At 39.4% G+C, this 17,692-nt stretch overlaps 1 protein-coding gene across 5 annotated transcripts in view; it reads right to left on the bottom strand.

Annotated features, from left to right (window-relative positions):
* Positions 1,671 to 17,692, bottom strand: part of ASH1L (ASH1 like histone lysine methyltransferase) — a 206,579-nt gene continuing 190,557 nt past the window's right edge. For all 5 annotated transcript variants that reach the window (XM_018046245.1, XM_018046246.1, XM_018046242.1 and 2 more), the window contains 12 exons: positions 16,904 to 17,056; positions 14,912 to 14,966; positions 14,697 to 14,829; positions 13,278 to 13,526; positions 12,224 to 12,310; positions 10,886 to 10,976; positions 10,238 to 10,376; positions 9,951 to 10,123; positions 7,487 to 7,653; positions 6,295 to 6,335; positions 4,727 to 5,028; positions 1,671 to 4,129 (listed from right to left, as the gene is read on the bottom strand). In XM_018046245.1, coding sequence (XP_017901734.1) covers positions 4,038 to 4,129; positions 4,727 to 5,028; positions 6,295 to 6,335; positions 7,487 to 7,653; positions 9,951 to 10,123; positions 10,238 to 10,376; positions 10,886 to 10,976; positions 12,224 to 12,310; positions 13,278 to 13,526; positions 14,697 to 14,829; positions 14,912 to 14,966; positions 16,904 to 17,056 — 1,682 coding nt within the window. In that variant the 3' untranslated portion in view covers positions 1,671 to 4,037. The remainder of the gene's footprint in view (positions 4,130 to 4,726; positions 5,029 to 6,294; positions 6,336 to 7,486; positions 7,654 to 9,950; positions 10,124 to 10,237; positions 10,377 to 10,885; positions 10,977 to 12,223; positions 12,311 to 13,277; positions 13,527 to 14,696; positions 14,830 to 14,911; positions 14,967 to 16,903; positions 17,057 to 17,692) is intronic.

Here is a 17,692-nt window from a genome sequence, read left to right on the forward strand (position 1 = left end):
TTGGTTAAGAGCACAACGGGCTGCTGTTGGGAGAAAGGACTTGAGAAAGTAAGAGCTGATGCCTTGGAAATACTCAGGGGTAGGGTTGGTTAGACTCAACTGTCTCACTTTTGCCATTTTCTAAGATTTAATGTTTCCATTCCTGGCCAATTTATGATATTCATCTGCTCCTTGCTTTAATTTTGCTTTTTGTGTTTGGTGGTCCTCTCAGCTTTAGACCTCAGTTTGCATTTCAGGTATTTTCTAGGGTGATGTTTTTCAAATTGGATTTTGACTGCCTCTGAGAATTCCTAGTCATTCAATATATTCTTAAGAGTGGGAGTACTCAAGATTATGAAGCTTCTTCAATTGCAAACTACTACTGCAAAAGAAGTTTTATGTTTTAAGTTATAAAACAGTAGATATGGAAGACTATGCTTTGGGACCAATATTTCTTAAAGTGAGATCTTTGGTGTATGTGGGAGGTGGGCATGATTCTGAAGTTTCAGAAATCCTTTACTTGTACACAGCTTTCATTTCCTATGATTCAACCTGCCCTCTCCCTTTTTCTGACTCTTATCCCTATGTGCTTGGTTTTATAGTGGGTAATCCTCAAAAGTGGGAGGAGTCCTAGAACAATATTGTCAGAGCATCAATGAGACCTGGTGATATTGGCAGCTGGAGCCTAATGGTTATCAGGTAACAGAACATCTTGAGATAGGACAAAGACTGATATAAAATTAGTTCTGTGCTATTACCATTATATATTATCCAAACAGAATAGGTATAAGTAGATGTTAAAGTGATATTAAAGGTTAAATAAAGATTAAAGAAATCTTAAATTAAGTACTAAGGTATTGTTTTTGCAGCCATGGATAGACTGTTATGTAATAGTGGGATAAACCCTAAGTTTTTGCAGGAGTAGACATTGAGCTCTTGTAAGTCAACTGTCTTGAGGCTTCTGAGCAACTGTATTCTAGCTGAACTCAAAGATTAAATGTCTGACTCCTGTCTAGGACAAGAGTTTGTTAGGTCTTTCAGTTGGCAGGAATGGATTTATCTTCCTTAGTAGGGTCAGGCTTTGGCTATTTCTGACACTTTCCTATTTGCGGATGAACTTAAAAGGTTTTGGAGTTCTGGCTCCAACACTAGTTACTAGATGATCTGGCAAGTTTACTTAACCTTCCCGAGGTTCAGTTTTTACTTCTACGAAAACGGGAATAACTACAGGGGACTATTATGAGGATTAACTAGCTACAAGATCTTGGGTGATTTATTTAACCTCTCTGTAGCTTCAGTTTCCTCATCTGTAAAATTTGGTTTTGGTACCTACCAAAAGGGCTATTATGAAGGTGAAATAAATGAATATATGTACACTGCTTACAATGGAAACAGTCTAACATAGTGGCCTAGAAAATGTAGCCTCAACTTACTGCCAACCTTAGAGGTTGTTAATGAGTACTGTCTGTGTGCTCCAGGGGCACAGGTGTAGAGGCTTGGCCCAGACCAAAAAGGCTGCAGTGCTGAGGAAAAGCTTTATCCAACAGTCAACAGTGGTCAGCATGCCCATGTGGGGCCTAGGATGCTGATGTGGTTTTAAGCAGATCTCTTTGGAAACAGGATGGAGAAGATCCTGGGAATATAAATGGAGGATAGGAAAGAGGAAAAAAAATAGCAAGCTCACCACTCTGTAGTTAGGAAAAGTTTTTTCCATTTAATACTAGACTTTCAAGGATTGAGATGCAAGCTTTTTATGCAATTACATCCAATGTTAAAATTGGTAATACATAATTTACAAAGATTAACATCAAAACAATCATCTATTTAGATATGCTTTTGTAAAAAGGAAATATATTAGCAGCATTTATATTTTCCGCAATCACACAGCCTACAGACATGCAGACTAACTCTGTATCTATTTGCAGTGATGTAGTGCTTTGCCCCGCATTTCAAACACCAAAACCCACCTGGCAGCTAGGGGGTTCTTTTGTTATTATAAAATAACCGAAAAATAAAAAAAGGCATTAATTTCTACACCAGTAAGAAAAAACAAGTTTTTGCACTTACCTAACATTTGATTGTCTAAAAAACATTTCAGTTTTTAGTCTTTCAACAAAAGAAAGATAAAATGACAGAGCGTAGTGTCTTTTGCTTCTGTTCTCTCATTTTACAAAGTTTTTTTTTTCCTTTTTAATTTTTTTGAGACTTTTTAAAAATTTTAGTGTTTAACACTATTAAAGGAAATATTGACTTTTAATCTCTTTCTTGTCATTTTCCTGCTTTGACTAAAAGGAGACCCCCAAAGTGCCCCTATTCCCACCTCCCTCCCACCCGGCTCCCTGCAATGAAAACCAAAAGAAACCACTCAATCGGGCTTGGACATGCGATTTTCCCAGCTCCACACGTGAGTATCTTATACCCAGGTCTCTTAGTAATGTACAGTGCTTCTCTACAGTAAGAAAATACTCCAAACTATTTTCTTAATTCTCTTTTTTCTTTAATAAAATATTTATTCTGCTTTTTCTCTGTTCAAGGGGATCTTTGGTATCCCCTGTCTCTTTTACTTTTTTTTTTCCCTCAAGATTGACACAGAAAGGAGAAAAAGAAAGATTCAATGGAATGGAAGGTGGTCAATGTTTCTACCTAAACAAGTCAGAGCGTCGTCATCCTAAGAGGAAATGTACAATTAGGACAGCATTGGTCCAATATTAGAAAAAAGTAATGGGGAAATGTTTAACTATTGTATTGCTTACTAATCACGCAGCAGATATATATATATATATATACATACATATATATATACAACACACAACTTGGCACATTTAAAAACCATCTTTTCTCTTATAAGAACATCTAAAACATATATGCATATGTATGTCTGAGAAGACAACAAAGCAAAGCTTTTTAAGTTTTATTTTTAAAGAGACAATTTATCTGGTTAACTCCTGGTCAAGTGAATGGGAAGGAAGGTGACACCCTGGATATCCTCCTGAAGATGAAGTCATCAGGAAGGTGAAGGAAGATGGGACTGGGGGCAGGGAGAACACACTGTCTCTTTAAGAGATGGACACTGAAAACTGTACAAGTAAAACAAGAAGTAGTGTTTTCCGTTGATAACCTACACTCGCAGCAAATACTCTGATAGGTGAATACTGCTCGACAGCTTATGTAGTGACTTTCGTTGGGGGGTGGTTAGAGTTCATTTTTACGCAGGTTTTAAAACGACTTTTCTTTGAAAGGAATCTCCATTCGCAGAGCACAGCAGACGCACAAGAACCACAGCGCATAAGCAGCACATGTGCTGGCGGGGGCCTGGCCTTCTCTTAGAAAAAACAATATGGTCGGCAGGTTATGAAGGTGAAAACCAAAATAATTACAATAAGGACTGTGCCCTTCTGACCCCATGGGGGCCTTCCCTATTCCATGATTCCATTTGGGATAGCAGAGGTAGGGAGAGGGGCAGCAGTTACAAGTGCTTTGAGTTGTCAACTCACATTTAACTTTGACCTGGTTGGGGAAAAGAGGCAAGAGAAACTTTTCCTAGTCAGGGATCTGGAACAAGGCCCAGTTACTGTTTGTGTTTTAGGTCTCTAGGGGTAGCTCTTGGAGCCTATAGAGAACAGACAGGGTAGGGGTGGGGATCCTGTCCCTGTCCCTTTGGAGTCTGAGTTATACCTGGGTATAGGAAGCAGCTTCTTAGCAGTGCCTGCAAGATCAGAGGATGACACAGAGAAACCCAAGCTGAGGGGAGGGGCAAGTGCTATAAAGTACCAAAAGATTCTGGTCATCCCCAATGTGCTCTGCCCTCCACCCTACATTATTAACCCTCAGGGTGAAGCAATGGAGAGGAAAACAAGTTAAGCTGAACGGTCTGGACAGATCCCCTTCCTCTTCCTCTCCACTAGCTCCAAGGTTTACTAAGTACCTAATGTCAACGACGTGGCCCCATTCCCCTTGCTGGACGGACCCTTCCCACCCCTGTCTGCACTCAGAGAACAGGAGGCAGGACTGTAGGCTCCACTGGATCCCAGATGCTTGATGTTCTCATTCTTTGAGGTTCACTTCCGAAAGCTGTTTTCTGGGATAAACAAAGTACGCCTTCGAAGTTTTCTGCCTGATCCTTCTTCCAGCAAGTAGGTCACATCGATGGCTGAAAACAGAACCAAGGAGGCTCATCAAACTCTACCCTCCCTCTCCTTATTCCAGATTTGAACTCTCAGGGAATCACAGGAATTCAATGGGTCCTTCGCCAACCCACCAGCAATTTAGGCCTTCCTCCAGGCCAAACGGAGAAGGCAATGGCAACCCACTCCAGTACTCTTGCCCGGAAAACCCCATGGACGGAGGAGCCTGGTAGGCTGCAGTCTATGGACTGAGCAGCTTCACTTTCACTTTTCACTTTCATGCACTGGAGGAGGAAATGGCAACCCACTCTAGTGTTCTTGCCTGGAGAATCCCAGGGACGGGGGAGCCTGGTGAGCTGCTGTCTATGGGGTCGCAGAGTCGGACATGACTGAAGTGACTTAGCAGCAGCAGCAGCCAGGCCAAACTGAAATAAGCTGCCCTCCAGTGAGGAGATCCTCTCACCTCCCAGTTTCATTCCCAAGAGGAATTTAAGAACAGGCCCATGAACAAACTGTGCCATTTAAAGAATATTTTCCATTCTAGGCAAATAATCAGAAGTTGCTCTTTTTCATTCCCTCTCTGCTGAATATTGCATTTATCTTAGGAGCCTGATTTTCCTTACCATTTTTCCCAGGGATTTTTTCAAGGAGATTGAGCAAGATCTGGTTGAGTCGTTCTCGTTGATTATGCCGTCGCTCCTCAGGGGTACAGGCTACTTGGGGTTCTTGACTACTTTCCTCTGGTTTTTTTTCACTCTCACTGTTTTCAGCAGTGGCTCCCTCCCGTTCTGGCTCCTCCAGGCTGGGCATCTCATTGGCTGCTTGCTCCTGACTGGCCAGAACCTCTTCAATCAAGGGCAGAGCATCATCCTCCTGGCCCAGGTCTTTCAGGGGTGGCTTTGAGCGCTCAGACTTCCAGGATGATCTGCCAGAAGGATATATGAAGTTAGAGAGGAAGGCTAAGCAGGGCACTTGGGGATGGAAGGGGGATGAAAGGAAAAGACCTGTGGATCCTGTAGGCTAGCTGTTAGAACCTTGACTCAAGATGTAAGAAGCTTGGCTATGGTCTTCATTTTATTATTTTTTAAATGTTTATTTTCATTTATTTATTTGGCTGCACGGGGTCTTAGTTGTGGCACACAGGATCTTCATTGTGGCATGTGGGATCTAGTTCCCTGACAAGGGATTGAATCTGGGCTACATGTATTGTGAGCTCAGAGTCTTAGCCACTGGGCCAGCAGAGAAGTCCCTATGGTCTTCATTTTATTATTTTTTGAAAAAAATCACCACCCTTCTCTGAAATTTAATTTCTATTTATAAAATTCAATTTTTCTTCTTTCTTTCAGGAATCCATAAGATAGACCAGAGCTGGTAAAATGCTGAGCTAGTTCTGATTGCTTCATGAGTACACAGAAGTATGGCACAACCTTGTGATACCAATAGTCCAACTACAATGAGCATTTAAATAGGTTTTACTTTTCTTAAATTTCTTCTCTCATCTATTATCTGGTACTTTTTTTTTTAAAGAAATACATTTGATTTCCTAAAAAAAAAAAAAAGCTATTGATATAGCTAAAGTAACTGTTACACTACCATTCAATAGAAAAGGAAACTGAAAAAAACCTTTAGTACTTTCTGTAACAATACCCCTCTTGGAACTTCCCTGGTGATCCAGTGGTTAAGACTCTGCGCTTCCAACAGCAGGGGGCATGGGTTTGATCCCTGGTTGGGGAACTAAGATCCCACATGCTACAGGGTGTGGTCCTCCCTCCACCAGAATACCCCGCTTGTGTACAAAACAAGCACAAATAAAAACTATGAGTCCAAACTGCTCAGCTAAAACCATGCACTTCTAGCTACTTCTGTTCCTTGAAGACCTAAGAGCTGATACACCTTGAGGTATTAGGGAAAGCTTTCAGAAACCTGAGAGAGATTTTTCCAAATATGTCAAGAGTTCTGTTCCAAATCATTTTCTTTCTCTGATCTTACAAATTTCCCTCCCTGCCCCAAATAAGGCTCCATAATGAGTCCACTACTACTGAAGTGCAGTTCTTCCATATTATTCTTGGCACTATATTGGGCTACTCTGTCAGAGACTTTTCAATCCTAGTGGTGGGACTGAATGGGTAAGTGGCTATTCTCTTACTCCATTCAAGCTACTGGTTAATCACATCCCCCCAGTGGGACTCACCGCCCTCCGTTCCTCTTGTAGTTGTCTGGGACATAATGAGGCTGCAGAGAAGACATTGAAGTGGTAAGTTGGTAAGTGTACTGCAAATGCTGGCAAAGCTGAATCAGACGATCTGGGGCTAACTCAGGATAAAGGAGGTGGGGAGGCAAGGAAGTAAAGAAAAAAGGCGCTACTGGGCTAAAATCTTTCCATGTGGGAGGACTGTTTTAAGGTCAGAAGTCCAGTCCTTCTAGTAATCTGTAGGCCACGATGGTTGTTTTTTTTTTTTTTTTTAGCATTTTATAAGCTTAGAATGACAGCAGAAGGGAAAGGGTCATAATTCCTTTTGTCTCATCCCAACTTTTGAGAAGTTAAGGTTGGAGTTTCAAAGCTGACAGTGAGCAAGCAAGACCAAAGAATGAGAGGCAGGGCCTGGTGGTGGGCAGAGAGAATATAAAAGAAATATGATTCACAGAAATCCAAAAATAATACTAGGAAAAATAGGGACATAAAGGTTTGTGTTCTGGTTAGACTATTTCTAAGCATTCTAGGATGAAAACTCTGAATTCTGACAGGCCCACTGAAAAAAAAAACTCATGGATGAGGAGTTTAGTCCAGGGTTTCATTATAGCAAATAGATGGATAACCAGAACCCTTATGAAATGATAACAAATGGCACAAAATAACTGGAGGAATATGTTCACAACAATTTGAAAAAAACAAAACAAACACACAGGAAAAAGGTTGAAAATCAAAACAGCAGTTACTTTCTGTGTAGTAGGATAATAAACAATTTTTTCTTCTTAATAGTGATAACAATGTCTTATACTTTAAATCCAAGGATAAAAAGCACTAAATTATTTTCACCAAAGGTTTCTCAATGTTATTTTCTTTTTGTTTCTCAAAATTATGGATGTGAGAAACCAAAAAACTACAAATGGGGCTCAAGGGCAAAGATGGTAACGAGGTTTAAGAGAAAAAAAAGAGGAAAACCTATCTAAAATATGATAACAATTCCCTGAGGCACAGCCCATGCCAGGAAATACAGAACAAATGTATTTTTGCTGTTCAAACATCCACAGAGAGGGTGTTTTCCAGTTTGGGATGGAGATGGGGTGAAGACGCAGAGAGCCACGTGAAAATTCTCACTGTGAATTCCATGCATGAACTAGATTGTCCTGACACATATAGTGAAGGGAGGAAGGAGACTTACTGAGAAATCTCTTTTTGGAGTGAGCTTCTTGGGGAAGTGATCAAAGGCATAGGGTTTGGTGCAGACAGGATAGCGGTTCCGGTGGATCTTGTAAAACAGGTGTGCTGACTTGTCTAGCCGATAATCACAGATGTACACATCTTGCTCCTTCACTCCTTTGGGTCTCCCTATGAGGCCAAACACTGTTAAAGAACACTCCCTCTATTTCCCCTTCCCTCACCCTGAGCTGCCCATCACATACCAGTGGGAGAGAAGCGAGACTTCCTAACAGGGAAACATGGTAGCTGTTTTGAGAGGGGGAACAAGTAAGCATTTGGTGATTGCAGAAGAAAGGAGACACTAGTGTCAAACAAAGGGGAAAGGGAGTCAAAGAGTGAAAGGGCATTCTACAGGATGGAAAGAAACCGGAAACACAGACTGAGTGCTGCAGAAATTTTTGAGAGAGCATTTCAGGGGGAAAACAGAGCATATCATGGGGAAGTTATAAGAAAAGAATGACACTTCAAATGAGGGAAGCACGTTTGGTAATGAACACTTTATAGAAAGTAGGGGATGGAGGAGTCATCAGTAGCATGGGGTTTTAAGCACTTAGCTTTTGCAAGGAATTCTTCTGGACTATTTTGCTGTGATGCTAAGAGAAAGACCTAGGAAACTAAACTCTGCTTCTAATGATAACTAACTTATAGTGAGTTTTACTGTGAGCCATAAACTGGGCTTAGTGATTTTGAAGATTATTTCATTTAATCCTTAGAAAACTCTCTAAAATAGATACGAATCCCTATTTTCAGTAGGTTAAATAACTTGCCCAAGGGCATACAGGTAAAAACTGTTGGAATTGGAATCTGAAATTAGATTGATTCTACTGTTAGCCACAAACCTCATGAAACTGTTGTCCTTTTTTGTGTTCGTTTAATGTAGCGAGTTGATGATGGCTGTAAGGATTTTGGAATCGGGGGGAAAGAGTATTAGGGTGGGTGCAAAAGTAACTGCAGTTTTTACATTGTTGAACTTTGATACTGAAATACATTCTGAAATGTGGTTATGTTATACATCATTTTACTTCACATTTCTTGGTTTATGTTTTTTTTTTTGCTAATGACATTACTTGCTGTTCATATTTATTTTACACTAGTGAAGTGATGTTACACAAAAAAGGAAATTAAAGCAATTTTCTTATTCAAATTCAAAATGGGTCATAAAACAGTGGAGACAACTTGCAACAGCAACAACCTATTTGGCCCAGGAGTTGCTAGCAAATGTACAGTGCAGTGGTGGTTCTGAAATTTTGTAAAGGAGATGAGAGCTCTGAAGATGAGGAATGCAGTGGCCAGCCATTGGAAGTAGACAACAACCAAGTCAGAGGAATCACTGAAGCTGATCCTCTTAGAACTACATGAGAAGCTGTCAAAGAACTCAACGTCGACCATTCTATGGTTGTTGGGCATTTGAAGCAAACTGGAAAGGTGAAAAAGCTGGATAAGTGGGTGCCTCATAAGCTCACCACAAATCAAAACAACTGCTGTTTTGGAGTGCTGTCTTCTCTTATTCTGTGCAACAGCAAAACATTTCTTTGTCAGACTGTGATGTTGTGATTAAAAGTGGACTTTATATGTCAATTGGAGACAACCAACTAAGTGGCTGGATCAAGGAAAAGCTCCAAAGCACTTCCCAAAGCCAAACTTGCACCCAAATAAGGTCACAGTCACTTGTCTGGTGGTCTGCTGCTGGTCTGATCCATGAGAGCCTTCTGAATCCTGGTGAAACCATTACATCTGAGAAGTATGCTCAACAAATTGATAAGATGCACCAAAAACTGCAATGCCCAGAGCTAGCATTGGTCAACAGAAAGGGCCCAATTCTCCACAATGCTGGACTGCACTTTGCATAGCCAAGGCTTCAAAAGTTGAACAAACTGGGCTATGAAGTTTTGCCTCATCTACCATATTCACCTGACCTCTAGCCAACCAACTATACTTCTTTGAGCATCTCAACAATTTTTTTGCAGGGAAAATGCTTCCACAACCAGCAAGAGGCAGAAAATGCTTTCCAAGAGTTTGTTGACCCAAAGCATGGATTTTTATGCTACAGGAATAAACAAACTTACTTCTTGTTGGCAAAAATGTATTGATTGTTATGGTTCCTATTTTGTGAACCTAGTTATAATGATTTAAAAGTCAAAGTTCGAAACCACAATTATGTTTGCACTACCCTAATAACTTATCTTCCCACAAGTATTAATAGAGTACTAAATACACACTATGAAAAAAATGAATTAAATTAAAAGGAGAATTAACATTTATTGAGTACCAAGCACTAGGTAAAAGAAAGTATATAGCTCTCTGAAGCTTCAAAGCCAGCCTTGGACAATCTTTTATCAGAGAGAGGCTATATGGATGGAGTGGGCAGCAGTAGATCAATGAACGGCAGCCAGGAGGTCATTTTTTAGGTAGTGCAAATCACCTACCTTTGCAGTATGTATAAAGATCCAGTACACAGCAGGTCCCCACTACAGCCTCCAAGGGAATGATCTCATAAAGTGGCACTCGAAATAGTTCATTGTGATAAAACCGACGGGATGGAGAGTGGTGGGTTTCATGCGGACGAAAGTAATGGTGACCAAAGGCAAACCGTTCCTCTCTTTAAAAAAAAAAAAGAGAAGGGAGAAGTTTAATTATCAAGATTGTAGTGAATATCCAGCACTACTCTAGTAGGGTAGAGCTTGAAGAAAAGAGATAGAACCTCAACACATACTTTTCATTTTTCCAAAGCTTCTCAATGCGGAATATGTCAAGTTTATCTCGATTAATGTGAGATAACAGTCGATAGGACTGACGGACAGGGTGGCCATCAGGGGTGCGCCGACTATCCCTCATTAGATATACACAGTCACCTAGGAAGGCACAGGAGGTTAAAGACGCAGAAGGCACAGAACACAGGAGAAGGTTAAAGTGATTCCTGTATAAGTTACGCTAGGTATTCACTAGTGTCACCCAAGGTCTACGTACAAAGAACTGAAAATCTAAAACAAGAAATACGTAACTACAACCAGCAGTCTAATGGTGATGAAAATCAATTCAAGACCATGAGCATGACACGAGGGAGGTCTTCTACCTCTTGGAATGCTATGTGTCTTTCTCAGTCCTAAAACTAGCTTTGTAACACTCTGGTCTCTCCAATTTATTTTTAGCATAATGTTTTTCAGTTTGTAAAACATTACCTTAAATATTATTTGGTGAAGATAAATGTATTAAGCCTAAGTAACTTGAGGATATTAAAAAACCTATATTCTATTGCTATTAAAAGCCATATGGAGACAAGGACTATTATGCAGACAGCAGATACTCCCTACTGTTCAGAAAGGTCAGCTTTGACAAGTAGAGTCAGCTTCTGTGTATGCACCTTGACGAAGCAGCAGGTCATCTCGGAGCAAACAGATGAAGTAGACACAACCAGGTTGCGTGTAGTGGGGCCGAGGGATCATGGGTACCTCCTGGTAAGAGCAGAGAGCCAAGAGATAAGGGCTGTGACTACTATTTCCAGCCTCTCTATTCAAGAGAAAAAGAACTAAAACCTAGAATCTCCAAGCAATTAAGACTTACAGCTTAGTCATTTCAATACAGCATAGATATTAAACAGGTGACTGCAATCAAGAGTTCTTAAACTTGAAAAAGTAAACATAGAGGACAAACTTGACAGACGAAATACCCCAAACTATACCCCGTGGAGCACTAATTCTGTAGTTGCTCCGTGCCATCTAAAGGGCATCTGAAAATGTGTGAAGGGGAACTCTGTCACAATGACTGGAGGAAGCTATACTAGGACTTAGTGCCCAGGGGCCAAGAAAGCCTAACATTCTGCAATGTAAACCTTACAACATTGAAGAGCGGTCCACTCAAAATGACAACAGCACCACTGTTAAGAAGTATTGCCTAAATATCTCCTTTTATAGACGATCACACATATAGATATGGCAGAGCTAAGAAAAAAACCCATTTAATAATTGGGCAAGTTACCCAACCTACCAACTGTCTTAAAAAATGGGCTTAAGGACTCCCCTGGTGGTCCGGTGGCTAAGAATCCTCCTGCCAGAGCAGCGAACATGGGTTTGTTCCCTGCTCTAGGAAGATTCCACATGTTGTGGAACAACTGAGCCTGAGCTCTACAACTGTTAAGCCTGCACTCTAGAGTCAGAACGGTGCAGCTACTGGATCCTGCATGCCCTAGAGCCAGACAAGAGAAGCCAACGAGAGAAGCTACTGCAGTGAGAAGTCTGCACACCTCAGTGAAAGAGGAGCCCCCGCTTGCTGCAACTAGAGAAAGCCTGTATGCAGCAACAACGACCCAGCATGGCCAAAACAAAACAAAACAAAACATGGGGCTGAGACTAATTTTTTGCTGACTCTGAGTCCAGAGCTCTTTTCCTTAAACACTGCTTAAAGTAAGTGATTAAGCTACTTCTTTTATGGATAGTAGATAGTGTTTACTAAAAACAGGGTTTTTATACAGTATCATTTCTTCCATAGATTTCTTAAGTATTCTTCCTTTTGTCCCACTCCTGAGAAAAGGAAGGGGAGAATTATTACCCTCAACGTAAAGTGTAAGAAATTGTAAGAAACAGGCCTAGAGAGACTGAATAACTTATCAAAGGAAATTCAGTACATTAGGAGCAGGGTAGATAAAATACCATGTGCCATATCTCCTACTTTTAGATTGGGGTATTATCAGAAGGCAACTTACTCTGTCCACAGGCCTCGGGTCACATTGCTCACAAAGGTAGTGCTCCACATCTGAGTTCACTCCCATACAGTCACAGTGCTGCCACACCTGCAAAAAAAAAAAAGAAGTGTGTGTGTATGTAGGGAGTTAAGACTCACTGAGAGAAGTCTTGGGGACTAAGAATAAAAAAATATCTGTGGGAGTTCCCTGGCAGTCCAGTGGTTAGGAGTTGGCACTTTCACTGCCATGGCCTGAGTTCAATCCTTGGTTGGAAAACTAAGATCCTACAAGCTGAAGCAAAACAAAAAAACAAAGAAAAGCAACAGGACAGGGTAAAGTAAAACAGGAACAAGGGGTTAAGAAGGGAAATTAGAGATAAATAAGTAGTAGGAAGGAAGAATGAGGACTTATCTGAACATAAGTATATAGACCGTTTATAATACATGGATCTGGGCAAACAAAATAAGGAGATGGCTAGAGAACAGAAGGATGGACGAATACAGTACCAAGCTATCACTTACAAAGTAACAGGCATCAACAATATGGCCACTATGGAAAGCTTCATAGTTACAAAATGTTTTTACTTAACCTTATCTAATTATATTCTCCTAACAATCCTATGTATTACTCATAGTTCCATTTTATATAAGATAATGAGTTCAGATGTATCAAATGGGGATACTAGGGCTCAAATCCAGGCCTTGACTCCTTCATCAGGAGCTCTATATATTGAATTCCATCTACATTAATGCTATGTTGAGTGTAGTACCCCTAGTGTTTTTCCAGTAAAGCACTGCCTTATATATTATCATTCTTCTTGATCCAGATTACATCAGAAGTGTGCAGTGGAAAGTAGGCACAAAGAACAGGAGGTAGAAAAAAGAAGGGGAGGAAAAAATGAAAGAGAGAGATAAAAAAGGAGAAGGACAATATGGTGAGCAGTAAGGGATAACAGAAACTGAGGCAAAGTTAAAGTTCAGAAACAGCCTGTCAAGCAAAGTCAAAAGAGGCAGGGGCTGAATACAGTCACCACACTCATCAGGACTAGGCCTCTGCTTCACCTCTTGACTCTCACCATGCACTTGTCACACTGGATCATGAGGCCTTCATCCTTGTAGAGGCCACAGATACAGCGGATAACATCATCATCCTTCTCATGCCCATTCTCCTTCTCAGAGACTGAGGTCTCACTGCTGTCTGCCTCACTTGCTGTCTCTCCCACAATCTCATCAATTTGGGCTGATGCCTCATGCCGGGCATTGTAATAGGCCTTTCGTAGGCGGCAAACATCTCTTCCAACTGGGGATTTACGCCCGTAGTACTTCTGAAGAAAGCAGGAGAAAGAAATCATGTTTGGCTTAAAAATATACCTGAAGAGGTGGCAGGATTTTCTTTATCTTCCCATTTGGTTAATACATTTCTAATACCATCAAATATAGGGGCCAGACAATTGAAAACAACTTAAATTCAACTAAAATGAATTAAAATGAGAATCTGCATGGTAATTTTCCCATTTGCTCTATTACTCTGACACTCAACTCTTGTCACAGACTTTACTGTCCACAAGGATCAAAAACACAGAGACCATGGAACATGATTAAGTACCACAAGAATAATGTGGAGAATCTCTCCATTTACCTTTGTTTTATAGATACCAGGGACACAAAGCTACAAGTCTAAATATATTTGGAAGCTGGGTTCAGGAGAAAGCACGTAACGATTCAAGACTGCTCCAATTCTTCTCCCATCTGTCTGTTTTTCTCTCATTTCTTGTCTTCAGTCTCAATTCCTGTCATCTAGTAGTCTCTTTTGACCTTCAAACACCTCTCCAAGGTATTTGAAAATCACTGAAAAATATGCTCTATGTATCATAGAATATTTTACATCTTTGTATCAATTCAAGCCCACCTCTCCTCCAATGAGCTTCACCTATTCTGCAATATATTAGTGTACTATATGCTGATTCATCCTTAAGATATATATTTATTTGCTTATACATGTTTCTGTGTATTTCACATACACTTATCGAGTAGAGCCTACAGATATGACTTAGATGTAGCAAAATGTCTACTACGTAAATGTAAAGGTTCAACATGAAAGTTTCTACAAAAATTGTTTTGGGAGTATGATTTAACCTTTCATTCTAGTCGTATTATTATCTCCATTTATTATATCTCCAATATTTAGAAAATTATAACCCTATGGCAACCCACTCCAGTATTCTTGCCTAGAGAATCTCGTGGACGGAGGGGCCTGGTAGGCTACAGTTCATGGGGTTGCAAAGAGTCAGACAAGACTGAAGTGACTTAGCAGGCACACAGCAAGGCACTTCAAGTAAGCAGAATTTACCCTAGTGTACTCAATAAAAATTGCTGCCTTTCTTAATCAGAAATATGAAGGATGTTAGGAGAAGAAGGTAAAAATCTTAAATTTCTACAATAGACCTCTTCAGAACAAACTTCTTAAATCTGTGTTTGAAGTCAGTGAAAAATACCTCTGCATTCCGAAAGACCTTGAGCATGTCAGCATCAAAAGCCTCCACTGTCTTATAATAACCAATGAGGATCTGCTTCTCTATGGTGGAAAGATCTAGGGGATCAGAGATCTTCTCATAATAATCAGCATTCCTGAAACATAAAGTCAGGGTGTCAATCTGGTACACTTAGGACTTTACTAAAACTCAGATGATTCCCACATATGTAAACTTACTTTTTCTTTGGGGGTAGGTTCAAAAGTGGTGCTGCCAGTGATTGTCGGGAAGAATCTGCAAAAAAATGCAAGGTTTAGTAGACAGACTGACTCTACAGGGAGGCCAGTATTAACTCCTAATTGAAAAAGTAGAATCCCCCAAATTTAAAGTTGGAAAAAAAAAAATCTAAGTTTTTTTTTTTGAAATCAGTGAAAAATGAAAAGACTGTTCAGAAATGTGGGTAATTAAAGGCAGGGATCAGAAGATACATTCAGGATTACCTGAAATATGAAAGATACGGTTTGTGTGTGTGTTTATATATATATATACTTGAAATGTAAAACAGCATTAGCTGGGTAATGAAAACTTTCTAAGAAAAATGAGATATGGGAACTTAACGTAGCAGCTAGTATGCTTAAGGCAAATTCCTACTCAACTACATTCAAAAAATGTTTTCCAGTTCTTACTATTTGCCCACAGTTAATAGTACTCTGTTGGTTTGGATTCAACTTGATTCCAGATAATGAATAATTCAGTGCTGTAAATATTTTCTGGAATCCATCTTCTTGTGACAGTTGATCTGTATTACAAAAATAAAATTCATGTTGTGGGGCTGCTTCTCACTTGCTCTCTTACTTTCTAATAACTCACTACACAGAGAGAAAAAGCCTACTGTTTCATGCCTAGAATATAATGACATACAGATACATCTACTGCAATTTCATATTAGATCAGATAGGGCTGGTTGAGAACACAGAGTGTGATCTTTAGGGAGTGTAAAGGGAACAGGTGTCACAAAACTTTACATATTAGGATAGGTTGGTCTGCCCTTTCCTCTATGCTGAGGTTAACAAATGGCAAAAACAACAACAACAAAAAAACACTAAAATATGAAGATAAATAGTAGATAGAGAAAGAAAAGAGAAAGAAAACCAAATTCTTCAGAATTTAGGGAAAGGAAGGAAGCAGAAGTTGATGGCTGATTTTAACAAGGACAACAACAAAAGACTCAGAGATATAGAGAACAAATTAGTGATTACCAGTAGGGAGAGGGAATGGGGGAGGGGTAATAGAGGGGTAGCAGATTAAGAATGTACAAAATATTATGTATAAAGCAAGCAACAGGGATATATTGTACAACACAAGAATACAGCCAATATTCTATAACTATAAATGGATTATAACCTCTAAAATTATGAATCTCTATACTGTACATCTGTAAATAACATAATATTGTACATCAATTATACTTCAATTATTAAAAAAAAACAAAAAAAGTTGAAGGCAAAAGCAGCAATTATTTGTTAAAATTTCTAATTTTAAATATCTACGAAAAAAAAAATCTACAAATTTCGTGGTTAGGAAAAGTCATGTGCATTACCAAACTACGGACTTAAATTAAAAAACTCTCCCCTTCTCCACCCTTAACCCAACACAAATCCAAAAGATGTATTTTAGAAAAGGCAAAGAGTGGGGTAAATGTTTACATGAAAATGCTTCAAAAGTAATTTGCTTGTAACTTTATATCCTTTTCCTTAATGTAGAAAGGGCCTGTGAACCCTCCAAAATATATGCAAAATTAGGTATATAATATTTTTCTGGGGTAAGAGTCCACAACTTTATTCTCAAAGATATCTGTCAATCGACAGATAAGAACCACTGATGTCATACATTTTTAATACTTTTTTCTTAAATTGCTAATTCACTGCCTCATTCAGGAAAATTATATTCAAGACAAAGACCTACTTCTATCCTACAGCTAATAAATGTGATTTTTAAATATAGTGCTAAACTACGATAACATTTCAATAAATACAAAAATTAACCTAAACAGCCAAGGATTCAGAGACAACAATCCCTGAAGACTGTAATTAGTCCTATAATTCTATACTCTGACAAATGAAGAACTAAGTAAACCACCGAAAATCACAGTCCTAAATTGCTATGCGTTCCTGGCCTTGGCTATCTTGATATGATTTTTTTAAAAGCTAAGGAGAAGGAATTTGGGGTACCTTTATAAGAGATTATGCCATCACAGATCTCTTTGAAGATCTGGGCTAGGCGAGCTGCCCGAGCTACTTCAATGTTTTCCTCTGCTGCTGCTAACCGTCTTGTTCGAACAGATCGAGCAGTCTGCAGGGCAGAGAACTGGGTCATGAAGACATCTGGAAGGACAGAGTAAAAATTAGTTTCAGGAAAAGAGGAGCTCTATGTGGCTTTCTCTTCTGTAATGGATTCCTGCTATTTTCTCTATTTTCCTTGAAGTGACTAAGCAGATTAGTAGTTATGGAGTTTTCTCTTTCCTCCTTAAAAAAAAATAAGAAAACACTGGGTTTATTAGAGAGACAAATCCTACAATTTAGAGGGACCTTACTAATGGCCAGTTGCAACAGAGTATAGTAGTTCCAAGTCTGGGTTTCAGATATGTGTGCCTGCTTTTGGATTCTGGTCTTACTACTAACTGTCTGATTTGGGGAAAGATACTTAAACTCTGTGTCTTAGCTTCTCAACTATAAAATGCGAACAGTGGTAGTACAGGCACTTCAGAGATACTGCAGATCTGGTTACAGAACACTACAGTAATGTAAATACTGCAAAAAAGAGAGTCACACAGAGACTGTGGTTTCCCAATGCATGTGAAAAAAATTTTATACTGTAGTCTATTAAGTGTGCAATAGCATTATGTCTAAAAAACCAACATATATACCTCAATTAAAAAATACTTTATTGCCAAAAAATGCTAAACATTATCTGAGTCTTCAGCAAGTTATAATCTTTTTGCTGGTGGAGGTTCTTGACTT

This window comes from Capra hircus, chromosome 3 (assembly GCF_001704415.2).
Source record: "Capra hircus breed San Clemente chromosome 3, ASM170441v1, whole genome shotgun sequence".
Taxonomy (NCBI): domain Eukaryota; kingdom Metazoa; phylum Chordata; class Mammalia; order Artiodactyla; family Bovidae; genus Capra; species Capra hircus.